General features: G+C 26.5%; 2 protein-coding genes across 3 annotated transcripts in view; both read left to right on the top strand.

The window, feature by feature from the left end:
• LOC119604529 (guanine nucleotide exchange factor DBS-like) overlaps positions 1–23,914 on the top strand; it is a 129,370-nt gene that overhangs the window by 8,781 nt on the left and 96,675 nt on the right. The window lies entirely within an intron of this gene.
• On the top strand, positions 11,321–11,728 carry LOC119604530 (MICOS complex subunit Mic10-like). The gene has a single exon (XM_037957210.1). The coding sequence runs from the start codon at positions 11,386–11,388 to the stop codon at positions 11,638–11,640; it is 255 nt and encodes an 84-aa protein (XP_037813138.1). The 5' UTR covers positions 11,321–11,385; the 3' UTR covers positions 11,641–11,728.

Below are 23,914 nucleotides of genomic sequence, written 5' to 3'. Positions count from 1 at the left end.
AGTTAGTTAGTTAGTTAGTTAGTTAGTTAGTTAGTTAGTTAGTTAGTTAGTTAGTTAGTTAGTTAGTTAGTTAGTTAGTTAGTTAGTTAGTTAGTTAGTTAGTAGTTAGTAGTTAGTTAGTTAGTTAGTTAGTTAGTTAGTTAGTTAGTTAGTAGTTAGTTAGTTAGTTAGTAGTTAGTTAGTTAGTTAGTTAGTTAGTTAGTTAGTTAGTTAGTTAGTTAGTTAGTTAGTTAGTTAGTTAGTTAGTTAGTTAGTTAGTAGTTAGTTAGTTAGTTAGTTAGTTAGTTAGTTAGTTAGTTAGTTAGTTAGTTAGTTAGTTAGTTAGTTAGTTAGTTAGTTAGTTAGTTAGTAGTTAGTTAGTTAGTTAGTTAGTTAGTTAGTTAGTTAGTTAGTTAGTTAGTTAGTTAGTTAGTTAGTTAGTTAGTTAGTTAGTTAGTTAGTTAGTTAGTTAGTTAGTTAGTTAGTTAGTTAGTTAGTTAGTTAGTTAGTAGTTAGTTAGTTAGTTAGTTAGTTAGTTAGTTAGTTAGTTAGTAGTTAGTTAGTTAGTTAGTTAGTTAGTTAGTTAGTTAGTTAGTTAGTAGTTAGTTAGTTAGTTAGTTAGTTAGTTAGTTAGTTAGTTAGTTAGTTAGTTAGTTAGTTAGTTAGTTAGTTAGTTAGTTAGTAGTTAGTTAGTAGTAGTTAGTTAGTTAGTTAGTTAGTTAGTTAGTTAGTTAGTTAGTTAGTTAGTTAGTTAGTTAGTTAGTTAGTTAGTTAGTTAGTTAGTTAGTTAGTTAGTTAGTTAGTTAGTTAGTTAGTTAGTAGTTAGTTAGTTAGTTAGTTAGTTAGTTAGTTAGTTAGTTAGTTAGTTAGTTAGTTAGTTAGTTAGTAGTTAGTTAGTTAGTTAGTTAGTTAGTTAGTTAGTTAGTTAGTTAGTTAGTTAGTTAGTTAGTTAGTTAGTTAGTTAGTTAGTAGTTAGTTAGTTAGTTAGTTAGTTAGTTAGTTAGTTAGTTAGTTAGTTAGTTAGTTAGTTAGTTAGTTAGTTAGTTAGTAGTTAGTTAGTTAGTTAGTTAGTTAGTTAGTAGTTAGTTAGTTAGTTAGTTAGTTAGTTAGTTAGTTAGTTAGTTAGTTAGTTAGTTAGTTAGTTAGTTAGTTAGTTAGTTAGTTAGTTAGTTAGTTAGTTAGTTAGTTAGTTAGTTAGTTAGTTAGTTAGTTAGTTAGTTAGTTAGTTAGTTACCTGGATAGTATGTGAGGTAACCCTTGCTACTACTGCTCTGTCTAATTCTCCTACAATCCACTGCAACCATACATTCCGTTATTTGCAATAGGGTTTGTACTTATGTGGGTGTCAGATGTTATGTGGTGGTTTCACTAATGGCAGTTGGATGGTTGGTTCACTTATGGTTCTTTTACATTTTCATTCCATTATTATTTTCCTATTTGAACATTTCGCTTTTGTAGTCCATGTCAATTTGGTAGAGAGGGCGAGTGGGGGAGTCACTTTTATGATAACATGCCGTTGAATGAATGAATATTTTCATGTTTGCCTCTGCTCCATAGTTCCATAAGGGGTTGTTGTCTTACATTTTTTGTCGTTTTTCCCTCATTTCAAAATATTGTTGCAATTTTATTCTTTTTCGTTTTTGTGTCTTTTTCTCTGTGCTTAAATGTTTGTCGTTTTATGTTGTTGTTTTGTTTATGTTTTTGCCTCCTGGTGAAAATTCATTTCTTGTTAATTTTCGTATTTTTGTGCGAAATTTCTTTTTTTTTCCGTTAACGACCTTGAGTTAAACAGTTGAAATGAATAATAAATTATTGAAATGAGTCATGAATCCATGATGTTTGTGCAAAATTCAAACAATATGAACTAGATTCTTTTGTAAAATGAAATTTTGGAAATGTAGAAATATCATAATGATAAATCATAAATTATGTTGGGAATTCACCTGTCACATGTGAAATGTGAGATGTTTAACTACTAGAGGTGGGAGTGTGTTAGTCATAAAAATTTTTTGAAAGAAAAATTCTCATCGAATATTGGATTTTGAATATTTTTCTATAGAAGATTTTCGATAAAGGATATAAGAAAATGTTCGATATTGTTTATTTTTATGTATTTGTTATATTTTTCTATAGAAAATTTCAATATTGAATATTTTTTTATAGAAAATGTTCGATATTGAACATTTTTCTATAGAAAATTTTCTTTATTGGATAGTTTTCTATAGAAAATGTTCGATATTGAACATTTTTCTATAGAAAATTGAGCATTTTTTTTATAGAAAATTTTCGATATTGTATATATACATATCTAAAGAAAATTTTCGATATTAAACATTTTTCTATAAAAAATTTTCGATATTGAAAATTTTTCTATATTTGAATATTTTCTATAGAAAATGTTCGATATTGAATATTTATCTATAAAATATTTTCGTTATTAAACATTTTTCTATAGAAAATTTTCGTTATTGAACATTTTTCTATAGAAAGTCATCTATATTGAGCATTTTTCTATAGAAAATTTTCGATATTGAACATTTTTCTATAGAAAATCTTCCATATCGAACTCTTTTCAAAACAAAGTTTTCGATAATGAACATTTTTCTCTATAAAATTTGGGATATTGAACATTTTTCTATAGAAAATTTTCAATATTGAACTCTTTTTTATTGAAAACTTTCTATTTTACACACTTTTCTACAGAAAATTTTAAATATTGAATATTTTCTATAGATTATCATTTTATATCCAATTATTTATTCAATGGTTTGTTTATTATTTTTACTTTTAATAATTTAATATAATTTTAACTGAATTTTAACCTTTTAATTCAATTTCCGTTAATTTGCGTTGCCAACTCTTTTGTTGTTTTATTTTTCCCACTTCAAGCAAAACATCTCTGTTTTTTTTCAGTTTTTCTTATTGGCCTTTTCTCATTTCACTCTCTTGCTGTTACTGTGTCAAATTTAACAGCAACAGCTGTTCGAAAACAAACAAATACATAAGAAAAAATTCAATTTGTTCTTTCGCACGAGAAAAAAAGGCGGTTGTTAAATGAAAATTGTGTTTATTTAAAAAAATATTAAACAAATTATTAAAAATATAAATGAATTTTAAATAATAAAAAGCTACTTAACAAAACAAGTGTAATTATTATAAGAATAACACAGTATTAACGCAAAAAAGTTCCTGTTTTAATCAAGTACAAAATAAATGGCAGCCAATTAATATTAAGAACAAAAAAAGGAAAGAAAAGCAACAAAATGGGTAAGCTGGAAAAGGTTTTAATTTAGTTAAACAATAAACAAAGTTTTTGTTATAGTTATTATAAATACTCTAGTTAATAAACAAAAACAATTTGTATTACATTTTTCTATAAAAGCACCAAATTAGAAGAATCTAGTCTCCCTTATGTCTGGGGTGTTTTCCAATTTTCTTCTTTGTTGTTGTTGTTTTTTGGTTTTTTTTCTATTTGCCTGGCCTAGAAGTTGCTTATTGTTTGTTGTTCTTTTTTTGTAGCTTAGCTCTTCAACTTGAACTTTTATTTTGTTAAATTGTTTTTTGAAAAAACAAAACAATTGTAAAAATATTTTAATTGTTTATTACATGACTCAAATTTATTACCGGACATGTTTGGAATTTTTAATAGAACTACTCAAACTCGAATATACAGGTCTTTTCTTCATATAAATGTGTGTTTTTTTTGTCCAGCCACTTAATTTTAGCCAAATTTTTATGTAAATTTCTTTACTTTGTGCATTTTATATAAAACTCTATTGGTTTTATATATGATTTATTAAACCCTTTACTTATGGCGCTACAAAATAAGTTATTCTACTATTGTCGTTAATTGATTTGTAATATTTGGTTAGATAACTGAGGAATCTCTATAATATAGTTAATGGTATAGAAAAATGTTCAATACCGAAAATTTTCTATAGAAAAATAATCAATATCGAAAGTTTTCTATAGAAAAATATTCAATATCAAAAGTTTTCTATAGAAAAATATTCAATATCGAAAATTATCTATAGCAAAATTCTCAATTTCAAAACTTTTCTATAGAAACCTGTGCAATGTAATAAATTTTCTAGAGAAAAATGTTCAATATCGTATGTTTTTATAGAAAAATTATCAATATCGTATATTTTCTATAGAAACATTTTCAATATCGAGAAAAATTATCAATAACGAAAATTTTCTTTAGAAAAATTATCAATATCGAAAATTTTCTATATAGAAATATTAAATATCAAAAATTTTCTATATAGAAATATTCTATATCAAAAATTTTCTATAGAAAAATGATCAATATCGAAAGTTTCCATAGAAAAATGTTCAATATCGAAAATTTTCTATAGAAAAATATTCAATATCGACAATTTTCTATAGAAAAATATTCATTATCGAAAATTTTCTACAGAAAAATGTTCAATATCGAAAAATTTCAATAGAAAAATGTTCAATATCGAAAAATTTCTATAGAAAAAGGTTTAATATCGAAAATTTTCTATAGAAAAATATTCAATATCGAAAATTTTCTATAGAAAAATATTCAATATCGAAAATTTTCTATAGAAAAATCTTCAATATCGAAAATTTTCTATAGAAAAATCTTCAATATCGAAAATTTTCTATAGAAAAATCTTTAATATCGAAAATTTTCTATAGAAAAATCTTCAATATCGAAAATTTTCTATAGAAAAATATTCTATAAAAATATTCAATATCGAAAATTTTCTATAGAAAAATACTAAATATCAAAAATTTTCTATAGAAAAATATTCAATATCGAAAATTTTCTATAGAAAAATATTCAATATCGAAAATTTTCTATAGAAAAATATTCAATATCGAAAATTTTCTATAGAAAAATATTCAATATCGAAAATTTTCTATAGAAAAATATTCAATATCGAAAATTTTCTATAGAAAAACATTCAATATCGAAAATTTTCTATAGAAAAATGTTCAATATCGAAAATTTTTTACAGAAAAATGTTCAATATCGAAAAATTTCTATAGAAAAATGTTCAATATCGAAAATATTCTATAGAAAAATGCTCAATATCGAAAATTTTGTATAGAAAAATATTCAATATCAAAATTTTTCTATAAAAAATGTACAATATCAAACATTTTCTATAGAAAAATGTTCAATATTGAAAATTTTCTATAAAAGAATGTTCAATATCGAAAATTTTCTATAAAAAATCTTCAATATCGAAAATTTTCTATAAAAAATCTTCAATATCGAAAATTTTCTATAAAAAATCTTCAATATCGAAAATTTTCTATAAAAAATCTTCAATATCGAAAATTTTCTATAAAAAATCTTCAATATCGAAAATTTTCTATAAAAAATCTTCAATATCGAAAATTTTCTATAAAAAATCTTCAATATCGAAAATTTTCTATAAAAAATCTTCAATATCGAAAATTTTCTATAAAAAATCTTCAATATCGAAAATTTTCTATAAAAAATCTTCAATATCGAAAATTTTCTATAAAAAATCTTCAATATCGAAAATTTTCTATAAAAAATCTTCAATATCGAAAATTTTCTATAGAAAAATCTTCAATATGGAAAATTTTCTATAAAAAATCTTCAATATCGAAAATTTTCTATAAAAAATCTTCGATATCGAAAATTTTCTATAAAAAATCTTCAATATCGAAAATTTTGTATAAAAAATCTTCAATATCGAAAATTTTCTATAAAAAATCTTCAATATCGAAAATTTTTTATAGAAAAATCATCAATATCGAAAATTTTCTATAGAAAAATGTTCAATATGGAAAATTTTCTATAAAAAAAATCTTCAATATCCAAAATTTTCTATAAAAAAATCTTCCATATCCAAAATTTTCAATAGAAAAATCTTCAATATCCTAAATTTTCTATAAAAAAAAAATCTTCAATATCGAAAATTTTCTATAGAAAAATCGTCAATGTCAAAAATGTTCTATAGACAAATGTTTACTATCGAAAATTTTCTAAAATATTTAATATCAAAAGTTTAATTATGAAACTACATCGAAAAATCTTAAAATTTTAGGAAAAATTTAAAGTTTTATTTCAAATTTTAAAATTCGAAAGTGGAAAATGCAAGAAAATTATAATTTTTTACGGAATCTTCAAGATTTATATAATTTTTTAAAAGCTTTCAAGTTTTCTTTGATAACTCAAGAAATTCGACTTTTACCCATAATATCTTCATTGAACAAAATAATTTTCTGTTCCCATATTACCGTACTTTATATATCGATAAAAAAATCATTCAATATCACTCATAATTTGTTTATTTACGCACCTGCAACTGTATTGACTGGCCAATTGTATGACTAAATTGTTGGTATGTAATGGGTAAAATAAAAAATAACTTTATTTTCAAATATTACTAATAAGTTTTTGAGTATTTTTTATTTAAAAAAAATATTTTTTTAATTAGTCTTTAATACGTGCTTGTTTAAAACGGTTAAAAAATATTATAAAACAAATAAATATATACAAATTAAATTGCTTAGAAATTAGCAATATCAAAATAGAAAATTGTTTTTATAAGAAAATAAACAAAGATAACCATAAACAAAATGTTGAAATCGAAAAAATTTTTGAAAAAACAATATCAAAAATTAAAATTGTTTTATAAGAAAACAACAAGTGAGTGGTTGCTAAACAACAAAGACTGCTCCTTAAATTTTAGTTATAATGCTTCCAGATGTCTTAAATATCTTTATTTACATATTAGTTTTATTATTTTTTTATTGAATTTTTTTGCATAATTATACTAATATATTATTCTTTTTCTATTTACAGGTAAGACATGAAACAATTCTCTTCATATTCAAAACTCAGGTATTCGTAGATTTATATTATAGGAATATCATACAAACTCAGAAACCATTATTAAAATTATTACTGGTTTATGAAACAAAATTATGAAGATACTCGATCACTATATGCTAAATATTGTTCGGAATCTATGTTAATGCTAATCTATCAATAATATTAACAGATAATATCAATTTGTTTGCCATTTTAAGTATTAAAAATTTAATTAGTTATTAGAACGAATGTCGTTTTAACTTGTCAAACTAGTTCAGTTCTAGTTCTAGTTCAGTTCTAGTTCAGTTCTAGTTCAGTTCTAGTTCAGTTCTAGTTCAGTTCTAGTTCAGTTCTAGTTCAGTTCTAGTTCAGTTCTAGTTAAGTTCTAGTTAAGTTCTAGTTCAGTTCTAGTTCAGTTCTAGTTCAGTTCTAGTTCAGTTCTAGTTCAGTTCTAGTTCAGTTCTAGTTCAGTCAGTTCTAGTTCAGTTCTAGTTCAGTTCTAGTTCAGTTCTAGTTCAGTTCTAGTTCAGTTCTAGTTCAGTTCTAGTTCAGTTCTAGTTCAGTTCTAGTTCAGTTCTAGTTCAGTTCTAGTTCAGTTCTAGTTCAGTTCTAGTTAAGTTCTAGTTCAGTTCTAGTTCAGTTCTAGTTCAGTTCTAGTTCAGTTCTAGTTCAGTTCTAGTTCAGTTCTAGTTCAGTTCTAGTTCAGTTCTAGTTCAGTTCTAGTTCAGTTCTAGTTCAGTTCTAGTTCAGTTCTAGTTCAGTTCTAGTTCAGTTCTAGTTCAGTTCTAGTTCAGTTCTAGTTCAGTTCTAGTTCAGTTCTAGTTCAGTTCTAGTTCAGTTCTAGTTCAGTTCTAGTTCAGTTCTAGTTCAGTTCTAGTTTAGTTCTAGTTCAGTTCTAGTTCAGTTCTAGTTCAGTTCTAGTTCAGTTCTAGTTCAGTTCTAGTTCAGTTCTAGTTCAGTTCTAGTTCAGTTCTAGTTCAGTTCTAGTTCAGTTCTAGTTCAGTTTCTAGTTCAGTTCTAGTTCAGTTTTAGTTCAGTTCTAGTTCAGTTCTACTTCAGTTCTAGTTCAGTTCTAGTCTCTAGTTCAGTTCTAGTTCAGTTCTAGTTCAGTTCTAGTTCAGTTCTAGTTCAGTTCTAGTTCAGTTCTAGTTCAGTTCTAGTCTAGTTCAGTTCTAGTTCAGTTCTAGTTCAGTTCTAGTTCAGTTCTAGTTCAGTTCTAGTTCAGTTCTAGTTCAGTTCTAGTTCAGTTCTAGTTCAGTTCTAGTTCAGTTCTAGTTCAGTTCTAGTTCAGTTCTAGTTCAGTTCTAGTTCAGTTCTAGTTCAGTTCTAGTTCAGCAGTTCTAGTTCAGTTCTAGTTCAGTTCTAGTTCAGTTCTAGTTCAGTTCTAGTTCAGTTCTAGTTCAGTTCTAGTTCAGTTCTAGTTCAGTTCTAGTTCAGTTCTAGTTCAGTTCTAGTTCAGTTCTAGTTCAGTTCTAGTTCAGTTCTAGTTCAGTTCTAGTTCAGTTCTAGTTCAGTTCTAGTTCAGTTCTAGTTCAGTTCTAGTTCAGTTCTAGTTCAGTTCTAGTTCAGTTCTAGTTCAGTTCTAGTTCAGTTCTAGTTCAGTTCTAGTTCAGTTCTAGTTCAGTTCTAGTTCAGTTCTAGTTTAGTTCTAGTCTATTGATTAGTCTATGGACTAATCAATGGAAAACTTGTTGACCATTTTTTTTTACAGATCCTCAATAAATTAGTTCAGTGCCAAATTATGATCTTTACTATTATTAAACTTTTTCTTAAAAAAAAAAAAACTATAAACTTCTTTCTTAAATTAAATTTGTTATTATTCAACCATCCATCATCAGCTTCAACAAACTATGCTGACATAAACACATAAAATAGACATTTATGTCTTCATCAAACTCAAAAACACTGATTGTTATTATAATGAAGAAGACGACACTGATGACGCTGATGCAACTGAATAAACCGGATGCAAAAACATTTGCTAGCTTTTGGTATACATATGTATGTATTAAAGTTTTCCTTCAATGAAAACCTTATGCAGGATTTTTGTTGTTTATAAACAAGGAAATTTCTTTAGACAATCTTTCTCTGTATTATATCTCTGGGAAATAAGTGTTCGTTAGAGATTGTGATTGTATGTCATCGTTGGTTTGGTATAAGTGTCAATTTCATCTGTTAACTTTTGCCTGTATGACACGTTAAGTGTTTTGGGTTTTAATGTTTGTCTATATGGATGAAAATTACAAGTACATCGTTTTGATACCCTTGGGCCAAGCAATGTACATGTAGCGTAGACATAGGAATAAGAAAGAAAATTTACATATAATAGAATATACCTACTAGTACTTTTCCAACTATCCTTGTGACTTTATCAAGATGTGTAAGAGAGATATTTTTGTTATGTGTTACATCCATATGTGTATCTAAATAATAGTTTGCAAACAGGCTTTCTTCGTTGTATTTATATAGGAATATTGTAGATTTCTATAGCTACAAAATATTATGACATAACTTGCTGATTGAAGGACATTTACACTTTGTATTAAGTTATGTTTTAAGGAGGCTATTAGATGTTCAAATATGTTTATCAGAGGATTTAAAATATGTTTTAAAATAAGTTGTTTTTCCTATTTATTGGCCAATTATTATAAATGTTTTGTTATTGAATTTCTTATAAAAATTCTCAAAAATAAGGACATTATCCTTTTCATATAGAAAATGAGAAATGATGATGATGAAGGTCCTCAAAGCGTTAGCCAGCAGCACTTGAGGTATGGATAAGGAAACCTTGTTAGCTACATATAAAACGATTGGTCGGTCAGTGGTTAATTATGCTGCTCTAGTGTGGTCACTTTCGCTCAATGATAATCAGAGGAGAAACATTCAAAGCTGCCAAAGTGACAAATTAATTCGGAACATCACCTGCAAGAGAACACGAAGGTCCTCTCGAGTCAAGGAACACAATGTCACGTTGACCAAACAGTTCCTCCTGGAATGACTTTAACCACACACAGTTGGATACTCCCCTGAAGCATGTCAGGAAGGATATTCATATATACAAGGAAAATACATGCAGATATGTGCAGGATCCATTAGATCAGTCCTCGTATACGGCAGTTTTAAATGAAATACATAGAGACGCCGTAAATACCGTTTGAATGTAGGTCGCCCACCACCCATAGCAGACACAGAATCGGGATGGAGCAATAGGATCAATGCCTACTGGTCACGTATAGACCGTGTCGTCCCCAACGAAAGTCCTGCATGTGGTCAGGGTCCCCATGATACCCACCACATGTTCAACTGCTCAGCCAACCCTACTTCACTCTGTCCAATGGATTTATGGACGCAACCAGTTGAAGTAGCCCTCTTTTTAGGCCTGGACCCCCAACTAGTTTATTGTATAGTTTTAGCTATTACAATAACAACAACCACTGATCGGTAAATTGCCTTATAGGTAGCCAAGGTTTCGGGTAGTAGAGGAATTCGTTTCTACTACGTTTTCTGAGCTGAGGAGTTAAATAGGCTGTCAAAGGTGATATTTTTTATTGGTTCACAGACGGAATTTGGACTTTATCGACTATGGCGATATAATTATCAAAAGATTCACATCTGTGGAACATTTAGGAACCTTTTTAAAAAAATCGCTAAAGAAGTAGCATAATCGCTTATACCCCATTTACACATACACGAAATCTAGTACTTATGAGATTTCGAGCCAAATCTACTTGATTTTAACTAGATTTCCCATACAAAACAAAATCTACTTCGTAACTAGATTTCGTTAAAATCTACTCAAAATCTAATAGTTTTTAGTGATGCAACTCTGTTTTTTCCTAAATAATACTAAAAAATACGACACTACACAAGAAAAAAGAGGAAAACAAAACAAACAAAAAAAAATTAAAATGTCGACAAAATTTTTATAAATTGAAAAACATGAATGAAAAGTTAATCTAAAATAAAAGGTAATGTTATATTTAAATATCTATTTTTTTATTTTAAATGGAATTTTGATAAATATCCCATTTTTCCTTCTTATTTTTCATATCACACACTTTTTCAAGAAATATTAGAAAAAATGAAATCTTCTTAAATGTCAAGAATAGTAAGTGTAAACGGACTAGATTTGGAAAAAGATTTTAAATGAAATCTACTAGATTTCGTGTATGTGTAAATGGGGTATTAGGTTACTTTAAAAGCAAAAATGTGGCAACATTTTTCAACCCTTTAAACATTTTTCAGTTTTGTTTTGATTATTTCATTCGTAGTTCACTTGTCACAACTGTTAGTTAACATTTGTTTATGCAGTTTTTTTTCTTTTTACAACAAATGACAGATTTACATCACTGTTAAGTCGATAGAGTTGCCATTAGATTAAAAATGTGAAAATTTTAATGATATAAAATACGAACTGTGGTATTTATACAAGGGATAATCTACCTTATATTATTGTGCCACGAAAGAAACTTTGAATAAATAGAAAAAAACCTGTCAAGATTGAAAAAAAAATCTCAAAAATTTTCCACACAAAAAAAGTCAACAAACTTCTTTTTTTTTAAACCAATAAAACCGAAATGAACTCTTCTCGTCTTCAACCCACCTTTATCGAAGAAGAATTTGCCTCTCTTCTAGATCGCTGCTGTATCGATGCATTTCTGAAATCCTCAAGTGGTTTAGTTATAGGCTTTTTGTCTTCCTCACTATTTCTAAAACAACGAAAATGGCCCATGTTATTGGGCATGGGTTTTGGTTTGGGTTATGCCTACGCCTCGTGTGAGTACAATTTGCAAATGTTGTGTGCTGCTGATGTCACGGAGAGCAGTACTTGATCATCTGTAGTAATTTTTTTTTTGTGTTGTAAGATAATGTCATTAATTTATTGCATGACTCTGTTTTTATATTAAAATGTTAATTAAATGTTTAATTGACTTATTAAATGGAAATTTAATTTAGTAAATAATAAAAAAATTGCAATTGAAATTAGTTAAAAAGAGGAAATTAAAAAAGTTATTTGTTAATTATTAACAATTTCAGCTGGTTGATACATTCTAAGTCGATAGGCTACGTTGGCAGTGTTCTAGTCTGTTAGTTTGGAGGTCATGGGTTCTCGTTTCTCTCCAGATGCTCTGTTAAAGGAGTTAGCAATAATTTTCTTTAAAGAAAATCAAATTATCGATAATTTTCTTTAAAGTGAATTAAGTTATCGACAACTTTCTTTGCAATAAATAAAGTCTTCAGCAATTTTCTTTAAAGTAAATCTAGTTATCGATAACTTTCCTTAAAGAAAATCAAATTATCGAAAGTTTAAAAATTTAAGCTATTGAAATTTTTTTTAATAAAAATCTAGTTATCGACATTATTATTTAAAGAAAATCAAGTTATCAAAAAATTTCTTAAAAAAAATCAAGTTATCGAAAATTTCTTAATAAAAATCAAGTTATCGATAATATTCTTTAAAGAATATCAAGTTATCGATAATTAAAAAAAATCAAGTTATCGATAAATTTATTTAAATAAAATCAAGTTACCGAAATTTTTCTTTAATAAAAATCAAGTGCTCAAAAATTGTCTTTGAAGAATATCAAGTTATCGATAATTTTCTTTAGTAAAATCAAGTTATCGATAATTTTCTTTAATAAAATCAAGTTATCAAAAAATCAGCTTATCGATAATTTTCTTTAAATAAAATCAAGTTATCGATAATTTTCCTTAATAAAAATTAAGTTATCGAAAATTTTGTTTTAATAATATCATGTTATCGATAATTTTCTTTAAATAAAATCAAGTTCTCAAAAATTTTCTTAAAAGAAAATCAAGTTATCGATAATTTTCTTTAATAAAATTAAGTTATCGAAAATTTTCTTTAAATAAAATCCAGCTATCGAAAATTTTCTTTAAATAAAATGAAGATATCGATAATTTTCTTAAATAAAAATTAAGTTATCCAAAAATTTTTTTTAAAGAAAAACAAGTTATCGAAATTTTTCTTTAAATAAAATCAATATATCGATAATTTATCAACTTATCGATAATTTTCTTAAATAAAAATTAAGTTGACGAAAATTTTCTTTAAATAAAATCGACTAATCGATAATTTTTTTTTTAAATAAAATCGAGTTATCGGTAATTATCTTATCGAAAATTATTCTTTAAATAATATCAAGTTATCGATAATTTTCTTTAATAAAAATCAAGTTATCGATAATTTTTTTTAAAGAAAATCAACTTATCGATAATTTTCTTTAATAAAATCAAGTTATCGAAAATTTTCTTTAAATAAATTCAAGTTATCGATTATTTTCTTTTAAAAAAATCAAGTTATCGATAATTTTCTTTAATAAAAATCAAGTTATCGAAATTTTTCTTTAAATAAAATCAACTTATCGATAATTTTTTTTAAATAAAATAAAGTTATCGAAAATTTTCTTTAAATAATGTCAAGTTATCGATAATTTTCTTTAATAAAATTCAAGTTATCGATAATTTTCTTTAATCAAAATCAACTTATCAAAAATTGTGTTTAAATAAAATCAAGTTGTCGATAATTTTCTTAAAAAGAAACAAGTTATCAATAAAGTTCTTTAAATAAAACCAAGTTATCGATATTTTCTTGAAAGAAAATCAATAAAATAAAATAAAAGTTATCGAAAATTTTCTCTCAAGTTATCAAGTTTAATAAAAATTAAGTTATTGAAAATATTCTTTAAAATAATATCAAGTTATCGAATATTTTAGTTAAGGAAAATCAAGTTATCGATTGTTGCCAAAAATGTATAAAAATTCTATAATGTTAATAACTCTAGTTTAATTATTGCATTTTCCAACAGACAGCGGCATATTAACGGTATTTATTGCTGCTATTTTTAAAACACATAATTAATTGCGACTTTGAACGTAAATTTGTATGCATTTTTAGCCTTCACCTTTACAATGAACGTAAAATATTTATTGAAAATTTTACTTCCATACTCTCCAAACGCCAAAATACTATACACCAACTAACAGCTGTTTTAGGTAAACAAACCAACCACTTATCGGCATCGCACTTTGAATAAGAGTGGGGGCCATAGAACCTCTGATAAATATATAGATACAAAAATGAGTACTTTTAGATACATGTTTTTTTTTCGATGATAACAAAGTAAAGTATCTAAGAGAGCAAAAGAAATGCTATAGTATAAATAGAGAACATAATATGTGGAGACTAGGGCTGAAAGTACTTTTTTAGTTTAAAGAAAATTAAAAAGTACTTTTTTTAAAAAAAGTACTTTTAATAAAATTTTTAAAATTTTGAGGCTTTGTTATTTAAAAAAGAAAAAAGTACTTTTTTGGCATTAAAAAAAAAGTACCAAATTTGTTATGAAAGAGTATTTTCTTAAAAAGAGCATTCATTTTTATACTTGGTGGTTGATTGTTCTCTTTGTTGTTTTTTAGTTTATTATGAAAACCTCAGATATTCTATGAGTGTGTGTATTTTTACTGTCCGTCCATCCCTGTGTTGTCTGTCTGTTTTGTGCACTTTAATAACATTTTCAAATGTCTACATATGGGAGTTTGCTGATCTTAGCCGGTGAAGAAACACGAGTTTTTTTTTTCGAAATTCTACGTACATATCAGACGTGTATGTGCAGACACTTAACCATAACAAAATAATACGATAAAATAAAAATTAAATAAAAAAAGAAGAAATATATCTATAAAAAACAGGCATATAATTCTACAATATCTGCTGCTATAAGTGCGGTTTTAGTTCTGTTCCATATTTGTTTGTTTTAAGTATAAAAGAAGAAATACTAAAAAAATAAAATAAAACAAATTTAAAAAGCAGTGAATGGTTAAAAATACCAGAAAAAATTTTTTTAAAATAAAATATAAAAAAAAGTAAACAAAGATATACAACTAGTACCTATAATCATTAAAAGAGCAAAATAATTTGTACAGCTAAAATATAAAACAAACAAACGTCTTTGCGTTCTATGTTATAATTATAAATTAAAAAGAAAATTTACTGTTTTATTAACAGGAAAATTCATTAATTTACATTTAGTAAAGAAAAAATATTAAGGAAAATATAAGAAATAATATAAAAAAATATATAAAGAACATAAAAAAAAATTTAAAAAAAAATGTATTATAAAATTTTAAATAAAACTGCGCAAATTTAATAAAAAATAAAAAAAAAAAAAATAAAAGAAATTTTTATATTCTAAAAGAAAATATATTATAAATTTTGTCCGTATTTGAAATGTTTATTGTTGAACAAAAATTAGCCAAATTTTTAGTGAAATAATAAAGAAAAAATGGAAATGATTCATGATAACAATTGTTAAACAAATATTTTGATTTTCTCTAAAAAATTTTTGTGATAAATTGATAGTCGATATATAAAATTAACCCTTAAATGTTTAGCGTACCTTGTATGTGGTGGTAGCTAAATTTGTTTTTAATACAGCCAGACAGACGGATACAAACAGATAAGAACTTAATCATCTATTTATATACGACCATTTTTTAACGGTCTTTAAGGAAAATTATCGATAACTTAATTTGCATTAAAGAAAATTTTCAATAACTTGATTTTCTTCAAAGAAAATTATCTATAACTTTATTTAATCTAAAGAAAATTATCGATAACTTGATTTATTTTAAAGAAAATTACCATTAACTTGATTTAATCTAAAGAAAATTATCGATAACTTGATTTTCTTTATTGAAAATGTTCGATAACTTGATTAACTTTAAAGAAAACTTTTGATAACTCAATTTTATTTAAAGAAAATTATCGATTACTAGATTTAATCTAAAGAAAATTATTATAACTATATCGATAACTTGATTTTCTTTCAAGAAACTGTAGATAATTTTATTTACTTTTAAAAAATTATCGATAACTTGATTATTTCCAAAGATTATTTCTAAAGAGAATTATCGACAACTTCATTTTAAGAAAAAATATCGATAACATGTTTTTCTTTAAAAATATATCGATAACTCAATTTCCTTTTAAGAAAATAATCAAAATTGTCGATACCATGATTTTCTTCAAAGAAAATAATCGATAACTTGTTTTTCTTTAAAGAAAATTATCGATAACATGACTTTCTTTAAAGAAAAATTTTTACAACTTGATTTTCTTTAAGAAAATAATCGATAACTAGGTTTTCTTTACAGAAAATTATCGATAACTTTATTTTTCTCAAAGAAAATAATCGATAACTCGTTTTTCTTTAAATGAAATTATCGATAACATGATTTTCTTTAAAGAAAATTGTCGATAACTTCAAATTCATTAAAGTAAATTATCGATAACTTGATTTTCATTAATGAAAATTATTGATGACTTGATTTTCTTTAAAGACAATTTTCGATAACACGATTTTACTTAAAGAAAATCTTCGATAATATGATTTTCTTTAAAGAAAATTATCGATAACTAGATTATCTTTAAAAAAATGTTCGATAACTAGATTTTCTTTAAAGAAAATTTTCGATAACATGTTTTTCTTTAAGGAAAATTAAGAATAATTTGATTTTCTTCAAAGAAAATAATCGATAACTTGTGTTTCTTTAAAGAAAATTATCGATAACTTAATTGTCTTAAAAGAAAGCTTTCGATAACTTAATTTTCATTAAAGAAAATGATCGATAACAAGATTTAATCTAAAGCAAATTATTGATTTTCATTAAAGAAAATTATCGATAACTTCTAATATATTAAAGAAAATGATCGAAAAATTAATTTTATTTTAAGAAAATTATCGATAACTTTTTTTTCTTCAAAGAAAATAATCGATTTTATTTAAAGAAAATTGTCGATAACTTATTTTCATTAAAGAAAATTATCGATAATTTCAAATTCATTAAAGAAAATTATAGATAACTTGATTTTCTTTAAATCAAATTTTCGATAACTAGATTTACTTTAAAGAAAATTGTCGATAACTTTATTTTCTTTAATCTAAAGAAAATTACCAATAACTTGACTGTCCTTTAACCAAAATTATCGATAACTAAATTTCTTTTGGGAAAATTTTCGATAACTTTATATTATTTAAATAAAATGTCTGATTTTATAAAACATAAATAAAGAAAATTATCGATGACATGATTGCCTTTAACAAAAATTTTCAATAACTAAAATTTTGTTAAAGAAATTTTTCGATAACTTGACTTTTTAAAATCTATAACTAGATTTTCTTAAAATAATTTTCTAAAAATAAAATTTCTTTGATTTGATTTTCACAAAAAAAAAAATACTTTCGATAACTTAATTTTATTTAAAGTACCATTTCGATAACTTAGTTTAAATTTAAGAAATCTTTCGTTTCTAGAGAAAACTCTAGATTATACAAGTTTCTTTTAGGGAAAACTTTCGATAATTTGATAAATAAACTTCCGATATCGATTGTCTTTGGGGAAAACTTTCAATAATTTAGTTTTCTTTAAAGAATAAGTTCGATAACTAAATTTTATTTAAAGAAAATTTTCATAATTTCAATTTGTTAATGAGAGTTTTCATCGATTATTTTCCTTTAAAGAAAACTTTTTTTTACTAAATCGTTAAGTTTATGTTATGATTAAGTAGTTTTTCTGTAGAGAAGTTATAATTAACTAAAAAAGTTTTCGATAACTTTATTTTGAAAGTCTTCTAAGCAGATAAATATTGTTGTTATCGAGTCTGACTTTTCAAAATTCAAGCTTAATTTTTCTTTAAATGAACATAACTCTTAAACTAACTAAAAGTGGGACTCGAACTCGAGCATAAAAAATATTCATATTCAAGTTCTAAATATTCTTTGAAATACTTTGTAAATTTCTATCTAAAAGATAAAAATCTAACAAAAAAGCAAAATGTTTCGATAAAACTAAAATGAAAGAGGAAACAAGTCTCTGGTAGACAGAGCAAAAAGCATATCGTGACATTATGCCAAAAGTTTAATTTATGAGAATTACGTTCAAATTGTTTGTTTATTTTAGATTCCCGCAAAAAAAAAAAAACTGAAAATAAAATAAAAATAATTAAAACAACAATTTTAACAAAGTAAATGTGTGAGCGATAAAAATTTTCATGAATAAAATAGACGTCGTTTCTAAAGGTGTTTTAAAAATAAATATTTTGCAAAATACAAAATGATCGAGATAAAAAAAGAAAAAAATAAATAAGAAAATTTTGAAAAATCGAAAGTGTTTTTTGAAAAACGAAACAAAAAAATTTGAAATTAGCGAAAGCATAAAAATTTAAAAAGTGTTTATCTAAAGCTAATAATTAGCAGACGAAAAACAAATCTAAACAGTTTTATAAATTAAAAATAACTCACGTGCCGGTGGGTAATTTGTGTTGAATATAATTAAATATTTATTATTTTTTGGTGTTTTCTTTAATAAACGCCCTGCGCCTTCAAAAAAACAAAAGCTCTCCATTTTTAATAACAAAATTGTGTGTTAAGCAATTTATACTAATTCTGCCACCTGTTAAAAATTCCTTTCCAAAATATATGGATTAACCCTTCATATTGGGTATTGTTGTTTCTCTTGTTACCATCAGAAAAGTAAGTTGTTTTTTTTTTAATTTTTGTAAATTTTTATACATTTTTGTTTTGTAGTTATTTTTTCTGGTATTTTTTGCATTATAATTTTTTCATACCTTCAATTATTATACATTCTGTTTGTTGTGGTTATTATTGTTGTTATTTTCCATTATTTATTCGATAAGAATTTCGAAAAATATATATTCATACAAAGAAAAATTCACATGATTGTTTGTTATTAGGTTTTTTTGGTTGGCATATACATATGAGCAAACAGACTCACGGTGAATTAATAGTTATACAGTGAGTGCTGGAAAATAGGGCTATTTCTTCATATACTGTAGACTAGACTATAGACTAGACTGTAGACTAGACTATAGACTAGACTATAGACTAGACTATAGACTAGACTATAGACTAAACTATAGACTAGACTACTATAGAATACTCTATAGACTACACTATATAGTAGACTATAGACTAGGCTAGACTTGACTAGACTATAGACTGGACTAGACTATAGACTAGACTAGACTATAGACTAGACTATAGACTAGACTATAGACTAGACTATAGACTAGACTATAGACTAGACTAAAGACTAGACTATAGACTAGACTATAGTCTAGACTAGACTATAGACTAGACTATAGACTAGACTATAGACTAGACTATAGACTAGACTATAGACTAGACTATAAACTAGACTATAGACTAGACTATAAACTAGACTATAGACTAGACTATAGATAGACTAGACTATAGACTAGACTATAGACTAGACTATAGATTAGACTATAGACTAGACTATAGACTAGACTATAGACTAGACTATAGACTAGACTATAGACTAGACTATAGACTAGACTATAGACTAGACTAGACTAGACTATAGACTAGACTATAGACTAGACTATAGACTAGACTATAGACTAGACTATAGACTAGACTACAGTCTAGTTTAGACTATATATAATATAGACTGTAGACTAGACTAGACTAGACTATAGACTACACTATAGACTAAACTATAGACTAGACTATAGACTAGACTAGACTATAGACTACACTATAGACTAAACTATAGACTAGACTATAGAATACTCTATAGACTACACTATATAGTAGACTATAGACTAGACTATAGACTAGACCAACGGTTCCCAAAAGGGGGTCCGCGGACCCCTAGTGGTCCGTAGCAAAATCCTAGGGGGTCCGCGAAGACGAACGAAAAAAATCATGAATAAAAAATATTCTCTATATGTTAGAAAATATTAAAAATATCTCCAATTTTTTCGTAAATACTAAAATACACAATTTTTATTCAATAATCCCAGATTTGTTGGTGACTTTTTGAATTTTATTGTTTCGGTCGTTTATCAGGATGAAGCTAGGCCCTACAAATTTATTGTTTTACTTTTATAAAGTAAAGTAGTACGTGATTTGTAATTTTTATGATAATTATTATCTATGAAATTTTTGCTTAAAAAAATCAGTATGAAGAATCGTCCTAGAAATGTTTTGAATGTACCAAAATATTTCCCAGACCTTTTTTAATCGATTTCTTCAATGAACTTTTTTTCTTGATTTTTATAATAAAAATTGAAAATAAAAATTATTTTTGATTTTTATCCTATTTGTTTCAATAAAAAAATATTTATGTTGTTTTTAATAATACTCATTCAGTAATTTTTATTTATTCAAACAAAAAATAGAAATCAATCAATGATTTTTATTTTTCAAAGCAAAGAATAAAAATCACTTAAAAAATATTAATTTTCCAATTTTCGAATCTAATTTCTGCAAATTTGGTTGATGAAATCAGTGGTAAAGAAATTTTACCAATTTTCTATTAATCTCTGTTTAAACCCGATCATTTTTAATGTGTTTTAAAGGTAAATATCGCATAATGAGTTTTAATTAATTTCAAAAAATAAAAATCATTGCCTGATTTTTATTTGTGCCTTATGGTTTAAAAATTATTTGTGTTTTTTATTATTGATTTTTATTTGAAAAAGTTCTCAGTAATTTTAACATCAGAAAATTCGTTTTGCGTAAATAGTCAAAACCACGTCGTGAAATAATTCGTAGGTATTTTAAAATTCAAATTTAAGATCCAAATTCACAGTACATTCGCAAAGAGTTCAGGTCATATTTTATGTGGGTAACGCATTTCGTAACAACATCGAAGAAGTCTAACTTTCACATATTTTCCCGAAAACTTAGCTTACATACTCAACTCACTCCTATGCAATCGCAAAAAAATTTGGAAACATGACTCTTTAAGCACATGTCGGCAATACTTGATAAAGAAACCTTTTCGCTACCTTGACGAGAAATGAACATGAAAGCTCTCACGATCATAAAATTAAACATCGTGTTAGAAGTAGGGATGCCAAACGGGAATTCCCGATTCCCGAAAATCCCGGGATTTTCGGGATTTGAAAGTACCGAAAACCGGGATTTTAAAAAATGAAATCCCGGGAAATTTCGGGATTTTAAAATCCCGAATTTTTAAGTATTTTCCGCTATTTTATACATTATAAAGTACTAAATAAGAGAATTTTAAAAGTTTTTGGACTTAAGATGACTCTACTAACTTACAAGCTGAAATATCAAAAAAAAAAAAGTAAGAGTGCTATATTCGGCTATGCCGAATATGCTTTTCTATAAACATCAGGGTGATATTACTCATCAAATTTACTGATAAGATCTTATATGAGAGGTAGGGTGAATCATTGACCGTTTTTATACAATTTTTCATAATTTTTTTAGACCAATTTTGGTTCATACACTTTCCGGTAGGAAGATTTACGTTCCTATAAAAGTTTCTTAGCTTTTGGCGACTAAGAAATTTACTTATCTCAAATTTCATCTCTATACTCGTACTTGTAAGCCAGTAATGAGCGTTAAAGTATTTATCTGGATGGGACCTTATGTAGGGGTAGGGTCAATTATGGACCGAAACACATAAAACTTGGTAGAGAGATTTTGACTCGCATGAAACATATGTGTATCGAATTTCATCGCTATACTTTTTTAAGCCAGTAATGAGCGTTAAAGTCATTTTTTTAACGGGACCTTATATGGGGGTAGGGTCAATTATGAACCGACCCACATAAAATTTGGTAGAGAGGTTTTGGCTCGTCAGGGATTTACTAATATCAAATTTCATTGCTATACTAAATAGGCATAGATACTATCGGATATATAAAAATAACAAGTACGAAGTTATAGGCGGGCGAGGCCGACCATATAGCCCCATACACCAGTTATGAGAGTAAAATGTAATTTAGTTTTCATAATAAATGTATACCTCGCCTCCGATATATTCTAGCACTTTATTGTTAAAAAACTATTTTTCTGAAATATGCTTGGGGGAAGGACGCCATCATATGAGTCGATCCTCATAAAATTTGGAGGGCGAATTTACGATTACATAAATTGTTTTATGCTGATTTTCATTGCGACAGTTCTCTTTTTAAGCGAATTGTGGACACTAATTCTTTTTTAAAGCTGTGTTTTATATGGGGGCTCGGATCAAAAGCCCGATCATTTCAAATTTCATCAGCGTATTTTAGGACAGTATAAAACAAAAGCACTACTCCGGAGAAACCCAATATACCATCCCTACTAAGGGTATAAAAAGGGCAATAAATAGGCATTGATACTATCGGATATCTATAATGGAAGTCAAACTGTCAATAAGATGGCGAGAAGATAATTCCCTTGGTTAGTGAACACGGAATATAAGGTGGAGGAGATATAGGTGCAGTACAGGTGCTCTATGTAGCCTCGTATTGATCCCCATTACACATACTATTTAAATATTATTTGGAAACCATTGTAAATTTGGATATCATGGGTATTATTTTAGGTCTTTATTCTACTATTCAGTGCCTGGGATGGAAAGATTTTTATTCTAAGTATGTACTTTGAATTAATTTGTTTTTCTTTTCACAAAATGCTTATTGGAAAGTAAACACCTACTAAGAGTATTCATATTGCAATTTGAAATAAAACATTTTATTTTTGTCGGTAAATTATTAAGATTTTTTGAATTTTTTTTATATTTTTCGGGATTTAGAAATCCCGAAAATCCCGGGATCCCGATATCGGGATTCCGGGATTTATTTAAAAATCCCGAATCCCGGGATTTCTAAAAACCAGTCCCGATTGGCATCCCTAGTTAGAAGTCATTCTATATTTAAAACCATGCAATTGAAAACATTTCCGAAATACTAAATATTCTCAATGAACGGGAATATTTTATAGGGTTTATGGACCAGGACTAAAACAATTTTCGGATGAACAATTATTTATAACAATAAGATATCAAAATATGTATGGGGGTCCGTGAAATTAAATAAATTCCTCAAGGGGTCCGCGAAGTAAAAAACGGTGGGAACCGCTGCACTAGACTATAGACTAGACTATAGACTAGACTAGACTATAGACTAGACTAGACTATAGACTAGACTAAAGACTAGACTATAGTCTAGACTATAGACTGGACTATAGACTAGACTATAGACTAGACTATAGACTAGACTATAGACTAGACTATAGACTAGACTATAGACTAGACTATAGACTAGACTATAGACTAGACTATAGACTAGACTATAGACTAGACTATAGACTAGACTATAGACTAGACTATAGACTAGACTATAGACTAGACTATAGACTAGACTATAGACTAGACTATAGACTAGACTATAGACTAGACTATAGACTAGACTATAGACTAGACTATAGACTAGACTATAGACTAGACTATAGACTAGACTATAGACTAGACTATAAACTAGACTATAGACTAGACTATAGACTAGACTACAGATTAGACTATAGACTAGACTATAGACTAGACTATAGACTAGACCATACACTGGACTATAGACTAGACTATAGACTAGACTATAGACTAGACTATAAACTAGACTATAGACTAGACTTAGACTAGACTATAGACTAGACTATAAACTAGACTATAGACTAGACTTAGACTAGACTATAGACTAGACTATAGACTAGACTATAGACTATAGACTAGACTATAGACTAGACTATAGACTAGACTATAGACTAGACTATAGACTAGACTATAGACTAGACTATAGACTAGACTATAGACTAGACTATAGACTAGACTATAGACTAGACTATAGACTAGACTATAGACTAGACTATAGACTAGACTATAGACTAGACTATAGACTAGACTATAGACTAGACTATAGACTAGACTATAGACTAGACTATAGACTAGACTATAGACTAGACTATAGACTAGACTATAGACTAGACTATAGACTAGACTATAGACTAGACTATAGACTAGACTATAGACTAGACTATAGACTAGACTATAGACTAGACTATAGACTAGACTATAGACTAGACTATAGACTAGACTATAGACTAGACTATAGACTAGACTATAGACTAGACTATAGACTAGACTATAGACTAGACTATAGGCTAGACTATAGACTAGACTATAGACTAGACTATAGACTAGACTATAGACTAGACTATAGACTAGACTATAGACTAGACTATAGACTAG

The sequence above is a fragment of the Lucilia sericata genome, unplaced genomic scaffold, assembly GCF_015586225.1.
Source record: "Lucilia sericata isolate MDLA Ls3-8-SP2 unplaced genomic scaffold, ASM1558622v1 Contig000401F_arrow, whole genome shotgun sequence".
NCBI lineage: Eukaryota > Metazoa > Arthropoda > Insecta > Diptera > Calliphoridae > Lucilia > Lucilia sericata.
This window is presented reverse-complemented; position numbering and strand designations above follow the sequence as displayed.

Excerpts from the sequence above, each read along its gene's own strand:
- LOC119604530 (XM_037957210.1), top strand. The coding sequence starts at position 11,386 with ATGAACTCTTCTCGTCTTCAACCCACCTTTATCGAAGAAGAATTTGCC.